Here is a 19,037-nt window from a genome sequence, read left to right on the forward strand (position 1 = left end):
TAGTTATTACACTACTCAATTTACACTTATTAGCTCCTTTAACATTTACAGCAAAACTAAACAAACAAACAAACAAACAAAAAAAACAGTTAATGTCTCTATTTTATAGATGAGAAAACCAAGCCTCAAAGTGGGTTAAAGAAATTGCCCCATTGTCATGAAGTTTGCCTGTCACAGTACCAAATTACAGCCGCGGTCAGTTTCTCTACAAAGCCCTGGCACTCACACTACGTACAATGCCATGCTGTATCTCTTTAAAGACATATTTGCTGCGTGGCTGCTTGAACAAATATTTTAAAAAGAAAATATTTGGATATAGAACTATTTGTTTGCAGTAAATGCACTTGACGAGATTCACAGTTTCTTTGATTTGATAAAAGGTGATCATTGACTCTAAGACCTGATGTGCTCACATCACTCTCCAAGTGACGGCATTAATGATGTGACCCAAAACACCCCATCATACCTCCAAAATGTGGCGGTGGGCCACAGAGAAGCACCACACCTTGACCTTCTCGGACAGATACTGTGCTTCTTGTTTTAGTTTCAAAGTCTTCAATATCTTGGAAAACAAAGAAAAGTGGATTTATAATTAGTTACTTTGCAGAAGAAATATTTTAAAGAAGAATCTCAAGAATATTTTTATTATGAAGGGGAATTAATCTCATACTTTGCTGACCAGAAGAGTTAGTTGACAATCAATTTAACTGCACTTATTATTATCTTGCAAAATCTTGTGTTTCTTTCTTTCTTTTTAATTAAACACAGTATGTGATAAAGACAATACTCTATCTGTTTGCTTTTATTCTTCCAGACAGTGTAGCCTAGCAGGAAATCTGTTAAGCCCAACACATATTTACTTTGTCTGTCCAAGGAAGGTGTGATTTTAAAAAGGTATATCACAAGTTTGCTGCAGTCTTCCAGCATCTTAGATTAATGGTTGCCATTTTAAAGTATGGTTGGCATCTATGTGAATTTAGGATGTAATGGTGTGAGGGAAAGCATTCTATGTGACAGAACCAATGAGTCAGAAAGTATATTTTCAATTTTCTCTTGATTTACTCCTTTACGAAGCAGTCTCATGATCTTATTTGGAATGTAATGATTTCCTACATAACAGAATCACAGAAATTCAGAGTCGAAAGAGTGCTTACTAGCTACCTTGTTAAGCCATCTGAGGCATAAATCTTTCCACCTTTCTGAAGAATGGTCACACATTCTCCTAAATTGTTTAAGTTCTTTGAGCCTCAGTTTCTTTACCTGTAAAATCCTTTCATTCATTCAATTAGTTATTTAATGAATTAACCTCCTAGTCCGGGTGTGGTGGCTCACTCCTGTAATCCCAGCACTTTAGGAGGCTGAGGCAAGCAAATTACTTGTGGCCAGGAGTTTGAGACCAGCTTGGCCAATATGACAAAACCCCATCTCTACTAAAATTACAAAAATTAGCCAGGCATGGTAGCACATGCCTGTAATCCCAGCTGTGTCAGGAGGCTGAGGCATGAGAATTGCTTGAACCCAGGAGGCGGAGGTTGCAATGAGCCGAGATTGTGCCACTGTACTCCAGCCTGAACGACAGAGCTAGAACTGGTCTCAAAAAGAGGAAAAAAAAAAAAAAAAGAGACATACTGAAAGACAGAAGTTGTATTAAAGGGAGAAGGTTTATTTGTGAATAAAACAATAAAACAGGCAGGTATTTTACCCTTATAGTGTTTACTACCTAATAGGAAGACCAGAATATTGTTTTAAAAAGAAATACATACATCATTTACAAATTGTGGTTAGTGTCCTTGAGTGTAGACTGAAATTATCTACCAAGATCTATTCTCCCGTCTCCCATAATAGTAGATTTGTTGATCAAACATGCTTGTCTAACCAGAGATCACATTTCCCAGGCTTCTTTGCGGCTAAATATGGCAAGAAAAAATGATGAATAAAACTTTCACTTACTATGTTTGAGAGGAAATCTCCACAAATTTTGATGTTCCTGATCCACCTACCACCACACCCACCTAAATTGCCAAATTGCCAATGATATGGGAGGTCTTGAAAGCCACTTGTTGAACACAAAAGAGCCACCATTCACCTGGGTATTTGAGCGGACCTGAAGCAGAAACATAGCTAATCTGGAACATCAACTTCAGATCATTCTGTTACATATAAGTAAACTTCTATCTTGTTTTGAGGCATTTGTTTTGGGGTCTCTGTCCCATCAGTTTAACTTTTTACCCTAAGATACCCTGTAAAAGAAAAGAAGAGAGCACTGATCTGACAGATGAGAGACAGCCATGCAATGATGGTAAGGTACAGGGAAAGCATTGCTTCCAGAATGAAAAAAACAGTACTAAATTTCTGGATTAAAAAAATGTAGGGAAGTTTTGTGGTATTGAATAGAAGTCAGTGTTATTAGTGCATAATGGGTAAGGTTTCATAATGAAAGTGCAGTAGTAAGCAGGATATCGTGGGTTATGTATGTATAATACATTTGGCTTAAATTTAAAATACAAATAAAATGCATTGGAAATAATTTAATAATATAGCAGTGCACATCATTGAATCATACCTGGAACATGCATAGAATGTCATGTCATTGAAAATTAGAAAGAATACATCAAATCTAAATGGTTTGACTTGGAACATTCTTAATGTCATGTTCTTTAAAAAGTCACTAAATATTGATACATCATTATCCTATTATGGAAGAAAAACAGTAAAAAACTAATGTAAGTTTTTTACTAAATTGGCATAAAGTTACAGAATGGACTTTTAAAAAATGCACGTTGGTTATCTTAGAGAAATGGCTGGGAGATGTGAAAGTAGAGATTACTCATCTTTACTTACATCTCTCTTTGTCTTTTAAAGTCTTCTAAAGATTACATATTGTAGTTTTTTAGTTTTGTTTATTTTTTTTAACAACCTTACTGTGGTCTAATTGGAACAAATTATTGGTATTGTTTAGAGGAATTCAAGAATTTCATTTTGGATCTATTAAATTTGTTTTATCCATAAACTATCTAAGTGACAATATTACAAATACTATAAAACAGGGATCTCCAACCCCTAAACCATACAGCAGGAGGTGAGTGGCAGGCAAGCAAACAAAGCTTCATTTTATTTACATCCACTCCCCCTCACTCACATTACCTCCTGAGCTCTGCCTCCTGTTAGATCAGCAGTGGCATTAGATTCTCACAGGAACACAAACCCTATTGTGAACTGCGCATGTGAGGGATCCAGGTTGCACACTCCTTGTGATAATCTAATGCCTGATGATCTGTCACTGTCTCCCATCACGCCCAGATGGGACCGTCTAGTTGCAGGAAAACAAGCTTAGGGCTAAGAATTGGATTTATCAGCATATACACCATATTTGAAGTCATAGGTATGAATGTAAACCTGCTGGGGTGACTCTTAAACTTTTGGCATGAGCAAATTGGTGGACAATTGTCTAGGAGCTAAGCTTGAAAACCTCCATATTTAGAGGTAGAGGACCCACAGAGATGAGAGAGAGAGAGTGTTTGTGTAAAAAGCTAGAGGTGGAATAATACATGAACATTAAAGATAAAACAATGTTGGTCATATGTGATCTTGCCAAGAAAAGCTTCAGTAGAGTCTGGGGAAGAAGCCAATATTAATTGAGAAGTAGATAGTAGATAGCAGTTAACGACATGGAGATCACAGTCATGAGAACTCTTTAGAGTTGGCTATGAATAAGAGGTGAGATTTAGGAAGAATACCAAAAGGTTTGGAGGGTGAGGCCATTATGCTGAAATAAATGATAAGGTAAAGAAAGAGACTGATTATTCAGGAAACAGATAAAATAAGGTCCTTGTAAAGCCTGAAGGGTGATAATCAGAACCCACATGGAAGGATTGGCCTTTGTAAGGAAAGAGAAATTAAAACAAAACTTATATGTGCTTATATAAGATGAACTGCAGAGTTTTTGCTGGGTTAGATGAGAAAGTTTTCGATGGTGGTTTGAAATTTTTCAATCAAACTGATGGGAGAGCATTGGGTGGTCATTTGGGAAGATAAAAGATGCAATAAACACACCTATTTTTAGCAGGGTTGTTATGGGGATTAAATAAAATAATGAATTTAAAGTATCTAGACTAAAGTCTGGAGTATTGGTAATTACCACTACTTGGTAATTAGTGGTAATTACCATGATTGTGGTATTCCAAGTGGTTAGGGCCAACCATGCATTTTCCTCCGACTGATACAAAGTTCAGATAGACTAATCTAAAAATACAAGCTAAATATCACATTCTAGTTCCAAAAAAATTTTTGGAGGTAGATGATCTTATTTGAAACATTCATGATTTATCTCTGCTAACTACATTACTTCCCATATCAGTGTTCTTTTTGTAAGCATTGCTTTTCAATCCATGTAAAGTATGAGTTCAATAAGATAGATTCAGCAGATCTGATACGTAAATTGAGAAAGTCTTATATTTTCTATACTTTTAATAACAAAAGTATTTGACTAAGATAAACTCTACTGATCCTCAACTACACCTGCTTCCCTTTCTCCACCTGCTCTCAATCAGTCGTCATTAGCTTTATACTAATTTAGAAGCTGGCATGCCTACCATGTTTCTCATAGAGGAATTTACATCAAATATGCTTCCTTTCTTCTTTGGCCATGGAAAAACTAAATCAGCCTACATATGTTGGCGCTGTTGATGTGAACTATTGCCTTGACTTGGGAGTCCTTTATGACTTTGGACATATCCAGTTTAAATGCTGACCTGGGCCATCAGCCTAATAAACTTTATTTTAAAATGAAAAATTAATATATTGAAATCATTCTTTCACATTTCTAATAATAGTATCATGAGGTGACAATTTAAGGGTTTTCTTTTTATTTATTTTGAAATTATTCAGTGTGACTACGATATAATAGTCACAAAATAAACTTACTGTCACAAAGGAGTAATGAGAAATTGAATGCGTCTATGAAATTAACAAGCTTTTGATTGAATTCTCTCAATGTCACATTGTCAGTGCTCCACAGTCCTAGGAACATCAATCATCTTTTCAGTGTTAATCAGGAGTCATTATAACACACTGTTGATAAGAACACTGATACTTTAATATATTCTGTGTTCACTTCCACTTAAACAGCATCCGCTTGTGACATAATTTCTCTGTGCCTTTTATGATTACAATGGGATTTCTATTAGCTGACATGAAAGGAAATCAACGCCTCTCAAAAGTCACACAAGTCCTGTTAGCTATCAAAACAGTCATTCCAAAATGTTACTAGTTCACAGGTTTTAATTAATAATTCACATTTTAAAACTGTTTAATAGCACATAGATCATAGACAAGATATAATTCTGCCTTATTTAAACTATGTGTCATCTTATGTGAATATGCTTTGAACAAGGTCTATTGTACAGATCCAATCTGTATTTCAAATACCCTTCTGCTGGCTGGAAACAAGATTTAATTCAGATCATTTTCTGAGGCAAGGGTGACTGAATTAGGTAGTCATACAAGCATCCAATGAATATTTTCTTTGCTCTGTAAGACCTTTAAGAACTCTAGATTTATTCTTCTACAAGGAGAGGCCAGAGAGAACCATCAGTTTCTATTTTTGTCTTATCCATTTTTGCTTAAAAGAAAATTGCTTAGAATGAGATCGTTCTCTGAGATGGTCTCAAATTCTATAATATTTGGAGATATTCTCATAGACCACAAAGGTGACCTGCCCAGCCTGCCCTTGCACACGGGATACAAATCCTGCAGTGATGGCTGCTATTAACGACCTCGATTGTTGAGGTTGCTCTCATTAAACCATTCTGATGGCCATGGCTTATCAGGTCCTGTGGTTTTATTGCTGGTTTTGGAGGAAGCATTTGGCAGGAGCATAAGCAAAAATGCAGTCACAAACAAGGCTCTGTTCCAGAGGCCAGCAGGAAGTGCCTGAGAATGGCCCATAAAATGAGCTTTAAAGAATTACTGGGCCATATGCTGTCTCTTGAAGCAACCAAGGGGCAAAGGAGGGACAAGGGCCACCAAAATGTACTTAAAATTAAGGTTTAGGCAATACAAGTATTGTAACATCTAATTGTAAAGAGAATATATCTTTGCAGCTGTCACATGTAAGAATGAATCTCAGCCTAATTAAAGCAAGAAAACTGTACATCTGCTGCCAAGGCCTGAGGATCACAATCAGAGGATGCGCTTGGCAGTGCCAACCCCTGACACAGAAGGAGGCCAGTGGTTTGCCAAGTCTCATAAGCTTTGAGGAAGGCTATGGGTACCCAGGGCCCATTGATCAAGACCAAGAAGACAGCACCTGAAAAGCTGGGATAGGGAAAATATTCACCAGAAAAATGTGCATGCTTAGAGAAGGACATAGTACACTCAGCTGAGTTGTTAAAAATCTGAATAATGATATCATTTTTTTCCCATTTACTCTATGAATTATTTCATTATAATGTTTTAAATTTTTTCTTTGTTCTTTCATTTTTTTTTCATATATGGAGAATAGCTATTATATGTCAGATGCTCTGATAAGTACACTCATTGAATTCTCAGAATCACCTGTAATCTTCACAATCACCTGTACCATTGTCAAGTTCATTTAGTAAAGGAGGAAATTGAGGTCTGAGGTTCACAGATGATTGGCCATTGACCAAAGTTGACCCAGTTTCTATGAGTCCAGATAAGGTTGAAAAAGAGAGTCTGTATTAGTCCATTTTCATACTGCTATGAAGAAATACTTGAGACTAGATAATTCATAAAGAAAAAGAGTTTTAATGAACTTACAGTTCCACATGGCTCAGGAGGCCTTATAATCATGGTGGAAGGTGAAGGAGGAGCAAAGGCACGTCTTACACAGGGGCAGGCAAGACACTCTGCAGGGGAACTGCCCTTTATAAAACCATCAGATCTTGTGAGACTTATTCACTATCAGGAGAATAGCATGGGTAAAATCTGCCCCCATGATTCTATTACCTCCCACAGGGTCCCTCCCATGACACATGGGATTATGGCAACTACAATTTAAGGTGGGATTTGGGTGGGAATACATCCAAACCATATCACTCTGGTTCCAGTGCTCACACTCAAACACTGTGCTGTCCTGCTCTCCAAATGTTACCTGGGGCCTCTTTGCCACTTATAATTTATAAAATTAACATAAACTAATACTTCATGTTCAAACAAACAATCAAAAACCTAGCACTTTTCCAAAGAGTTGTACAAATTTCTAGGGGAGAGGTAAAGGTGCTTTCTTTCCCCCCAAGAATTTGTAGTTTCTAGAAGTGGCTCTGTTTCTGATGTTCTGAATCCTCTGAATCCTTATTTGTACAGCTCTTTATATTTCTTGATTTATCTCCACCCTTACATCTCTCCCTGTATCTGCATGTGAACATAGAATGTAGTCCCTTATTTTGACCGACACAGAGGTATGCACCCCCGCAGCACATACACAGAGGTGTGATGCACCACCACTACCAAATTTTGAGCCTGTGTCAGCCTTACTGATATATTCATATGCAGCTCGAACACCTTAGAATCAAATATTAGATATATGGTTCCTAAAAGTCCTTTAGTTACTCCTCTTACTTGCTTGTGTCTGCTGTCTCTCTTCTATAACTTCCCTACTGCAAGTTGCTCTTTCAGGAGCAGGGGGAAAAATGTCCCTCCGCTTTCATCTGCCAAGAAGTTCAGCTCTCTCTGCTCCTGCTGTCACACACAGAAATTGATTGATCTGTGTGAGTTCACACAGGTAATAAGTAAAGGAAATAAAATTTAATTCCAAATGCTGTGGCTCTAGACAAGGCGCCATGGCTCCAGCCTGTAATCCCAGCAATTTGGCACACCAAGGTGGGCAGATCACACGAGACCAGGAGTTAGACACCAGCCCAGGCAACATGGTGAAACCCTGTCTCTACTAAAAACATAAAAATTAGACTAAAGTGGTGGCATGTACCTGTGGTCCCAGCTACTCAGGAGGCAGAGGTTGCAGTGAGCCAAGATCACACCACCGCACTCCACACTCTAGCCTGGGTGCCAGAGCCAGACTTTGTCTCAAAAAGCAAAAACAAACAAACAAACAAAGACAAAGTAAAGAAACAAATATTGTGGCTCTAGAGGGCATCTGCTTAACCACCAGACCATATTGCCTCTCTATCTACAACGTCACCCAGACAGACCTTTTCTCTCTTTCCACACCTCAGAAGCAATTTCAATTATTGGTCACTTCAAAGACATTAGATCTCATTTTAAACTCCATGATTTATTTTACCCTGTTTTCTGCTTTCCGCCAACCAAATACTTTTTCCCCGCTTCAAGAATCCTTCTGAAGAAGTTTCAGCACTGAAAGCTTGTTCTGGAGTAAACAAGATTTTGGGGCACTTGGTCACCTTTGTGATGTGGTTCCCATGTTGAAGATATGTATTTTGTTTTGGCCTACGGCCAAACATTTTGCTGGGCAAGGAAATGTCGATACTCTGCCCAACGAAAGAAAAATGGTAAAAGACACCAAGAAAACAAATCCCTAATTCTGCATAAGTCTCACAGAACTCCCATATATAATATACGCAACTTTCAGTATTAAAATATTCTTAAGAATCTCAAGACATTATAGTGAGGTTATTCTAGATTTGTATCTCTCCAAACTTCTCTTCTTTGAAGAGGACCAGTTATGAATAATACCAAAATTGTTCATGTTGCTATTTCCTATTTCTTGAGTGGAATTGTTTTGGTTCTATACTAATTAATTTTCCCATGCCTTTATTAATTGACACAGAGAAATGTCTCTACTGAAACCAGTTTCATTTTCCACCATCATTTTCTGGATGCTACATACTCAGTCATGGTGTTCATGATATTATTATGTTTCCTAGCAGAACTCAGTAACACAACATGACATAACCTAATCAAGCGCAATGCTATTGTCAAACACTGTAAAAGAGGCAATAGCTAAATCTTAGAATTGGTCATACATTTGGAATGCTAATATCCAAGTAGGAAGTAAGAAGTTATTTTAAGAGTTCCTGGTGTCAAATCCATTTACAGTCCAAGTTAAAATTCCTCACTTTTGGGAGTGTAAAAGAATTCTTATAAAAATTTATATATAAGTAGAGAGAAAGTGAGTTGTTTCTTGTTTTTCTGGGAATATAATGAATTCACTGAGAAGCATTTTTTTAATGAAAAAATAGGATAATAGTAAAGAGCACATAATGCATGCTTTTTCCTAACAGCCCAGCACTTAAGTTTTCAGAGAGGTAAGCATTTCATAAATTAAACAAGTACACAAATATGAAATATCAATTAGGTAATTGGTCTATGATAACATACATGTCAGATTGGATTTGATTTTCTATAATGGACTCATTTGCCTGACAAATGGTGGTAAGAACAGTGACACTTAGGACAAAAATAAAAATACAAGTGCTAGATGTGGGCTAGACTCAAACTTGCTTCTTACTAAACTGGCATATTCCCTACATTTAAAAGTAGGTGAGAGAAACAGAAGAGAGTTATGGAATTGCATAGGATACATTGAGTTGCCAGATTACTTAACTAGTAAAAGACAAGTGGCCTTTGGTGTTCCTGAAAGGAAGGTGATGTAGGTAGCATCAAAATAGATTAAATAAACCACTAATGAATTCCTTAAAAGGCTTAGTGATGGAACAAAATGATCAAAAATGCAAGTTTAGGGTCAGAGTATCTGTATTCAAATGCTAACTTGGCCATGCCTGCACTAGCTATTGATTTAGGGCAGATTATTTAGTATCTTTCTACCTCCGTTTTCTTCACTTTCAAAATAAGCTAGCTAACAATAGTACCTGCCTCAGAGAAAAAAATGACATAATATATTTAAAGTGTGTAGAAGATGTTAAGTACAAAATACATGGTGTGAGGGACTTTAATTATATTATTGATGATATGAGGGCACATCAACAAAATTAGGATGTTTTGAATTTTTATTTTTACGTTATTATTTTATAATTTTTGAGACAGGGTCTCACTCCCTTGCCTAGGCTGGAGTGCAGAGGCTTGATCATAGCTCACTGTAACCTTAAACCCCTGGGCTCATGCAATTCTCCTGCTTTAGCCTTCTGAGTAGCTAAGATTAGAGGTGTGTGCCACCAATCCCAGCTTGAACTTTTAAACTGGCTTTTTTTTTCAGCTTTCATCTCAGTGTTGGATGATGTAACCAGACATATTTTCTTGAAGACCAAGTCAGGACTTACTTCTGTGCCCATTCAGTAGCAGCTTAAATGCTTGTGAATCAATGGAAAAAACAAAAAGGAGACCTAAAGTAAAAAATATGTGAATTTTATTCCAAGCACTGCCACATCACACTGTATTTTATGCCAGAGAATGTTTCACCAACTTGACACAAGTTGTGAGACTGACGGTGAGTGAGCCTCACTGCCTAGTAAGCTACACAGACCAGCTCGAGGCAGAAGTGACCTCTTGGGTGGTCATACAATAGCCAGAACAATTCTAGGCTGCCCTGCTTCTCATAGTCTTGAGCTTTGCCTTTTGGCAAATGTTAATTTTCTCATCTTTTGTTCTGCAGGGAGGACAGTGTCAAAACCTTTGTAGTCAATAATCTCTAAAGACATTTCTTACGGGCAATTTGTGCTTCTTGGGATTAATAAGTGATATAAATATTGTTCAAGGGCAAAAAGGGGACTATCCAGAAAAGGCCAAATCTTCAGGTAAATCATCCTCAGGGTGCACTGCAGCATGTAGGAAAGTGTGGAATCAGCAATGTCATCAGGGATGTGTTTGTTTGTTTGTTTTTTTTTTTTTTGCAGAAAGAAATGTGAGGTTTCTGCTGAGGAAGCCCTGAATGGCAACAGAAATGTGTATATTCCGTTGCCATTGCAGACACTAAAGTGATTCACCCAAAGATCAACTTGTTGAGTCCATTATTCCTAGGAGAACTAAAAAACAACTCACTTGCTCTCCACTTATTTGTTAATTTCTATAAATATTATTTTACCTTTCCCAAGAAGGAGAAATTTTAACTTGGACTGTAAATGGATTCGACACTATAAACTCTTAAAAAACCTTCTTACTTCCTACTTGGATATCAGCATTCCAATTTTTGTCCAATATCAAGTGTTTATTAGATTTTGGTTAAATATTTGATGGCAGCAACCAAGAGCTATGGAGGTGTACCATGAGAGGGGCTTCCTAGTACAGGAGCCGCGGAACTCTTAATTACTGAGACTTTCCCAATTCCTGAACTTCATAAACAAAATGAGATGTGGGTACCCCATGTGTCTCCCATTTCATAAACGTACACACCAATGCTCAGAAAGGTTAAGCCATTTGCTCAAGACCACATAGCTAAAAAAATAAAAGTAGGCCTTTTATTCGATAGGGACTCCTACCCAGCTCTGATTCATTTTCAGCTCAGGATACCACTGTGCCTACTCAATGGTGGGAGAGGGAAAAAAAAGATAGAGGAAGGAGAGGAAAACGAGGGCTGCAAACAGTTTCTTTTTACCCAAGAGCAAGCGAACACAGTCTGCCCTGTCACTTGGGGAAGTACATCCTGACCTTGTACTTAAGTCTTAGCATGTGGTAGGTAACAAAAAAGTTCAGGCTATCCAAAAAATTAGCGGGGTGTGGCAGCTTGCGCCTGCAGTCCCAGGTACCCAGGAGGCTGAGGCAGGAGAATTGCTTGAACCCAGGGTGGAGGTAGTGGAGACAGACTTGTCTCCAAAAAAAAAAAAAAAAAAAAAAGGTCAGGCTGACCACTGGCTTCCCAGAGGTCTGAGGGAGTATGGCCGGAAGCTCACTTGTAATTAGCTCCTGTGCCAGGTCATCAGCAAAGAGGGTTGAAGGTATTGGTTTTGGAGGCAAATTAGGTGGACCTGTGCCCTTTCAAGAATAACTGCATTTATAGTTCCCTCTTGATTCACATGTGTGACTCTCATTAGAGTAAAGGAGAGTAATTTCAATGGAGTGAGGCCCAAGGCCACTTGGAAAGAGTGGTTTATGCGAACCATTATACCTGCTATGGTCTTCATAGACAGAGCCCTTAATAAGCCCTTTTATTCATTGTGATGGTTTAATCAGAAAGTTAGATTGCAAAATTTGCAACCTACATAAAATACAAAAGGTCGAGTTTTGGAGGTAATGGGACAGAGCTCCTGGGTAAAGGTCTTAATGCTTCTGTTTATACAAGAAGTGTGAAGCAAGAACATTTTTTTAAAGACCTCCCGTGGACATAAACTCTGAGTTTACCAGAGATTTTTATCCTACTGGTTTCTGTTTTAATTTAAATTAATTTGGCACTAACTGTTTTGATTTAATTTAATGTAACTTAATTTAGGAGAGTAAGTAATTAAACATGAGGCCAAAGTACATAAGAAAGTGGCAGTCTTTTATTGCAAATATGCATACACTCTCGGACGAGGTTCTCTGGTCCTCAGGTGTGGGGGGCCAGGGAAGTCGCACCGGCGCTCTCGGGTGATGTTCTCCGGTCCACAAATGCGGGGGCCGAAGAAGTCACGCTGGTTCCTGCCAGTGGCAGACTTTTATGCATTGGTACTGGAAGGGGGAGGGCAGTGGGCAGGATAAGGGCGTGATAGGGGCGTCTCCATAGGCGTGGCTGGGTAAGTTTTGATCTCTTCGGATTGACATCACCTGGAGCATGCTCGGTTGATCTGCATCTTCCCGCGCGCGGGAAAGTTGGTGAGGAAGAACCCGGAAGCAACAGGGACTGCTCCATCTTGTTCACCTTCCTCCATCTTGTCCCTTTTCCTTCACCCAAACAGTTTCAATTTGCAAGAACTTCCCCAATTGGAATTAGGGAGAGTGACTTCAGGGTTGATGCTAAATACTGACATTTTTCCATTGAATTGTTTTACTCCAAGCAAGGTCTTTGGAGTCACAGCTGCAATCTGCATTTTCTTTGCAGCTTTCTCCAGCTCAGAACTAAGGAGAATTTGGTTCAGTGATAAGGACCCTTGCATGCATTATCATTTAGATAAAGGGAGGGACGGAAAGAGAGACTATTAAATAAAATCTCATTTTTTTCCCAAAGCACTTTCATTTCTGTCATCATTTTTAATGTTGATAGTAACCCTGAGAGATAAGCAGAAGAGACATTACCAATGTGTGGGAGAGAGATCACTGGTTGTATGTGTGATGAACTTAGGTGTTATGCAAACAAATACCTTTAACTTTTCATAACTATGTATTGCCTTTTAAAGTTTTGTTCTATTTGTGATGAATGACACTGGCTTTCTAGAAACAGTGGTAATAAAGATGTTTGTTTTCAAACAAATTTACTCATTAAAAAATCAAACCAATTTGGGAAAAATAAAAAATGTTATAGGTAGTACATTGATATTTCAAAAAACACAAAGGATTTTTGTGTTTCAGGCTGAAGCTTAAAAACCTTGTTGAGGAAGATGGGCCATCTGAGCTCCAGAGGACATGACATATCAGAAGAAAAGACATCTTCGAGACAACCAAAGTGGTCTGACTGCACTTGCCATGAAGAAGAACTTGGAGGGGAGAAAACAGAAACAAAAAGAAAATAAAGATCTAGAATGCTGAAGGACTCTTAGAAATAGTCTTTTCTGCTTGTAGTAATTTGTGTTTTCTTACGCCAATACTCCTCCACTAAATGTCTACAAACATTTTGTTACAAACAAAAATCTATAGGCATGTGTTTATTTTATCAAGTGTGTTGTTTGAGGGATGGAATTAAGAAAAGATTTATATTCTTGAATAAGAACCGGGATGGAGAAGGAGGGAAAACTGTAAGACCCAGAGCAGAGAATGGGACTTCAGCAAAAGTTGGAGCCACAAGTGGTCACGGAAATTTCTGTTCACTGGGTTACACTGGAATTATCTGACACTGATTTTCCGAGAGAACAGTGACTAGGTTTCATCTAGAGGTGAAGACACAGAGAGTGCTAGCTGAGACGACTAATGATAGAATTACCCACTTCTGGTACATATCCAAAGGAATTGAAATCAGTATGCCAAAGAGATATCTGCATTCTGGTGTTCATTGCAGCATTATTCACAACAGCAAGTTAAGTGTCCATTATCAGGTGAATAGATAACAAAAATGTGGCATATAGTCACAATAAAATACTATCCCTATCCAGCCTTAAAAAAAAAAAAAAAAAAAAGGGCCGGGCGCGGTGGCTCAAGCCTGTAATCCCAGCACTTTGGGAGGCCGAGACGGGTGGATCACGAGGTCAGGAGATCGAGACCATCCTGGCTAACACGGGGAAACCCCGTCTCTACTAAAAAATACAAAAAACTAGCCGGGCAAGGTGGCGGGCGCCTGTAGTCCCAGCTACTCGGGAGGCTGAGGCAGGAGAATGGCGTGAACCCGGGAGGCGGAGCTTGCAGTGAGCTGAGATCCGGCCACTGCACTCCAGCCTGGGCGACAGAGCGAGACTCCGTCTCAAAAAAAAAAAAAAAAAAAGGAAATTCTGTCATTTGTGGCAACATGGATGAACCTGGAGGACATTATACTAAGTAAAATAAGCCAGCAACAGAATGACAAATACCAAATGATCTCACTCATATAAGGAATCAAAAAAGTTAAATTCATGCAAGTAGAGAGTAGAATGGTAGCTACCAGGGGCTGGGGGAGAGGAGTGCATGGGAAATGGGGAAATGTTGAGCAAAGTGTGTCAAGTTTCAGTGAAACAGGAAGAATAAGCTTTAGTGATCTATTGCACAGAGTGGTAACAATGATAAATAATAATATATTGTATATTCCAAAATTGCTAGAAGAGTAGATTTTAAATGTTTTTACCACAAAAAATGACAAGTATGTGAAGTGACAAACTTAATTAGCTTGATTTAACTATTCTATAATCTAAAGATATATCAGAACACCACATTTTACCCCATAAATCTATACAATTAATTGTTGATTAAAAATCAAATTTAAAAATAATTTTAAAAATATAAATGAAGCTGGTTTAAGTTATAGGTTACAGTCAAGGCTGAAACTGGAACTTTTAGTCCCAAATGACATCAACCACTCAACCTCTCTCTATATGGCTGCTCCTCAAAGACAGGTGGCTCAGGACATGTTGGTTGATTCAATAAATTTAAAAAGAGGTGAACTGCTTGCATTGCATTATAATTTACTATAACAATAATTTAAATGTAGAGTTTGTTTACTAACTCATGTATTTATAAAATCTTTTTAAAAAATAACCCTACTTGACTGTCACTGTTTGTTTGTATCACCACCTTTCCACAAAATGTGTACCGGTTTCCCTTTGCAGTACCAGTAACTGCTGGCCCATAGTAGGTACTCAAAAAAATTTGATTAATGATCAATCAACTCAGAGAAATAAAGATGAATTTAAATAGTTTACTAAGTTACTTAAAGCCCCATATGATATGGCCCTGTTTACCCCATCCTTTCACCTGGGTTCAGAACACTCCAAATACAGTTGCCATTTTATTTTCCTGTTTTTCAGAACATAATGAGTTTCTTCCCCCCAATGACCCTTGGTCTTCTTGTTTCTTCTGCTCGAAAACTTACCCCCAGATCTTTGCATGGCGAGATTCTTTTTGACATTTAGACCTCAGCCTACTTGCTACTACCACTTAGTGAAGCCTCCCTTGGCTAACCAATCAAACCTAGCAGTTCCCTATCACTCTGTATTTTTCCCCAAAGGCTCAGTTACTATCAGCAATGATTATTGCTTTACTTTATTTCAATGTGCTCTAAATAGACTACAAGCTTCATGAAAACAGGGACCTTGTTCTCCCTCAATAACTAGTTCAGTGCTCACAAAAAGCAGGTATTCAACAAGTACATGTTTAATAAATTAATAAATAATTACACCTCTAAAGCAAGTGAGTGCATAGAAAATAGTACAAACAGAGTCTACAATATTTCCTTTAGGAATTGAAGAGAGGAAAATACAATATTTGTTTGATTAAAGATTTCTTAGAGAAGAGGCTAGGATCGATCTGGAAAAATGATGTGGTAGCTAGGCTGCAAAATGGCCCTGAATGAACCTCTTCCAATATACACCAGTTTGTGTATAGCCACATTGTGTCAGCATTAGTCTGCACAACCAACTGAGTCTGGTCAATTTATGGCTTGTCACTTCCAAAATTAGGTTATAAGAGACTGGGGCCCAGGGGAGAGAGAAAAACCCTCAAACAGACAGAAAGCTTGCTTATTTTACATAAAAAGAACGAGTGTTCACATAGTTGAAGGAAAATGTTTGGGCTTTGTAGTCAGATAAATCTGTGCTTGAATCAAGTACTTGGATTTATAAGCTGTGAGACATTTAAAATGGTACTTTTCATTTTTTTTCAATGTTCCTGAATATGCTCAGTGTCTAATATACAAAGGGCACTCAAGAAACATTTGCTGAAAAGAGGAATGGGTGGATGGATCTATAAAATGTTCTAAAAATATGTATATTATTTGCTTGTCGTGAGACTTAAATGAAATAAGTAACTTGTTTAAAAACCACATGTCAAATGGTCCTAAATAAGTTATAACTGTTACAAAGATTTGGAGTTGATTTAACTGATATGTAGATTTATTACATTTATTTTTATTTTAGTTAGTTTTCTTTTTATTATACCGATTATCTTCTTGGATTTATTTATATTTACATTTAATCTTCATAAAATTTATACTATATATGTGGGTACTATATAAGCATGTTGTATAGTAAATATTTATTATTATTACATATATTTTATACATGAAATGCTAAACCCCAGAAATATTCAAAAAACGTGCCAAAAGGTCACTGAACTGATTATTAATTAATAGAATGAAGATTCAAATCCCAAAAAGTTTAACCTACAGTCTTTAGCACAATGCCATAAGGCCTAAACGACCAACTGGTTGATTTTCTAGTTCATTTCAGTTTCTGCTACGATGATTATTATGTGTTCATTGTTTGTGCCAGGTCTCTTTACATGCCAGGAAACAAAATTCACTTAAAGTAGTATAAACTAAAGCGGGGGTGGAGTTAAAAAGGATCAAGAGACATCTCAGACCAACAAAGTACAGGAAGCATACCTGGGAACAGGAAGGACACCTGCCAATTATCCTTTTCCTCCCTCTCTAGGTTCCTTTATCTACAGGTGTCCCAGTCTCTGTTAACTCTGCTTAGCTCGAATATCTGCTCCACTATCTTCCCAGTAGATCAGTCTCCTTGTTTTTACTTACAGTTCATGCCCCCATAACATCTCAGCCTGCATATTGCTTTGGCTTATCCTAGCCACAACACTGCATAAGCTTCTCTGCCTCTGAGCCTACCATGAAGTCCTCTGGTGACTCTTACTTCAGATGTTTGATATGTTCAATGCCACACATCTGTAACTGCAGGAAAGAGGTTCCTATTTGGCAACTGAGGACTGCTCATTTATAAGACAGGCAGAAACTGTAATTATCATCTTCAGTATAATAATTAATCCAGGACATCACTGTCCAATTGTCTCAATTGGGTTTTTCATTTATTTGAAGGATAGTGTAAGTGCAGTCCAATCACATATCCAGTAATTTACCAGGAACAACTAAAAAATAACCTATTTACTCATAGAATTACTCAGGCCAAGTATATGGGAAAAAATGTGAAATTCCTGAACTGCTATCTCTGAACTTTTACATCTCTTCTTGTCTTATTAGATAAGCTGTGATCTCTTAAATTAAAATTATGTGATAAAATGTAAATATCAAGCTAATTTCTTGAATTTTCTCATATTATGACTGTTGCATGGGAAACCAAAAGTGTTATAGTTCTTTTAAGGTATAATTGTAGCAGCCACTGTAGGTGCCCCATATCCCATATCTATTCAACACATTTAGGTAGTTACCTGTCACATTGGGGGAAAGTTACTTTAGCGGGTTTGCTGCCTCCAGCACTTGGATCGCTCTGCCTGAGATCGCTCTGAGAAACTATTTTTTATTCCACAGATACATACTTGTCTACATAGAAAGCGGGCCAGATTACTAGCAACGGAAGTCCTGAGGACTGATCCTTAACCAGTGAGGTGCAGAAGGTAATGAGTAAATGTCCCAGTTTACTTGGCCTATGTTGGGCTAATAATGAGATGTGCTTGATAGTTGTAGGCGGCACTCAGCTGTACGGAGCCACAATTGCCCACAGTGAAAACCAATTAATTACCCTATTCTTCCTGAATTTTTGGGTTTTCTCCTTTCCCTATCTATTTACCTACTCCTTCACCATACTTCTGAAAATACCACCTAAATACACTACTAGTTCATGTCTTTGCCATGAGATCTGCTTTCACAGAAAGCCAAACAAAGAGAGTGTGCTGTAGACATTTAAGGCAGGTCTAATCTGCCAAATTTATTAAGCAACTACAAGGTGCCAAGTACTGCTCTAGCAGCTGAAAATGCAACAATGAACTAAATAGACAAGACTGGTTAGTTTCCACTGGTGGCAAACCAATGTTTCTCTAATTTTATTTCCCCATGGCACATAGAGTTCTCTGATACTTCACATTAAGTTTGAACAGCCAGTTTCTTAATTTTTTCTTCAAAAAGTAGAGAATATAAAGACATACCTGACACTGGGTAATTTATAAAGGAAAGAGGTTTAATTGGCCCACAATTCAGCATGTCTGGGGAGGCCTCAGGAAACTTACAGTCATGGCAGAAGGGGAAGCATACACGTCCTTCTTTAGATGGCAGCATCAGGAAGAGGTGCCAATCAAAAGGAGAAGAGCACCTTATTAAATTGTCAGATCTCGTGAGAACTCACTCACTATCAAGAGAACAACATGAGGGTAACCGCCCCCATGATTCAATTACCTTCTACAGGGTCCCTCCCACAACAGGTGGAGATTGTGGGAACTGCAATTCAAGATGAGATTTAGGTGGGGCCACAGCCAAACCATATCATAACGTATTTTAAACCACCTCAATTTTTGTTTTCTTTCAGGGAATTATTATCTAAAGCACCAATGATAAGAAGGGTGATGTGGTTAATGCTACGAAAATGTCAAAGACAGGCAGAGAAACTCGCTATGATATTCAGCAACCCAAACATCAAACATCTGCCCTG

At 37.9% G+C, this 19,037-nt stretch overlaps 1 protein-coding gene across 7 annotated transcripts in view; it reads right to left on the reverse strand.

Moving 5' to 3' along the window:
- The window catches only part of CNTN6 (contactin 6), a 310,814-nt gene that overhangs the window by 117,378 nt on the left and 174,399 nt on the right, over nucleotides 1-19,037 (reverse strand). For all 7 annotated transcript variants that reach the window (XM_009200323.4, XM_017955285.3, XM_031662742.1 and 4 more), the window contains one exon: nucleotides 467-562. In XM_009200323.4, the coding sequence (XP_009198587.3) occupies nucleotides 467-562 (96 nt within the window). The remainder of the gene's footprint in view (nucleotides 1-466; nucleotides 563-19,037) is intronic.

The sequence above is a fragment of the Papio anubis genome, chromosome 2 (genome assembly GCF_008728515.1).
Source record: "Papio anubis isolate 15944 chromosome 2, Panubis1.0, whole genome shotgun sequence".
Taxonomy (NCBI): Eukaryota; Metazoa; Chordata; class Mammalia; order Primates; family Cercopithecidae; genus Papio; species Papio anubis.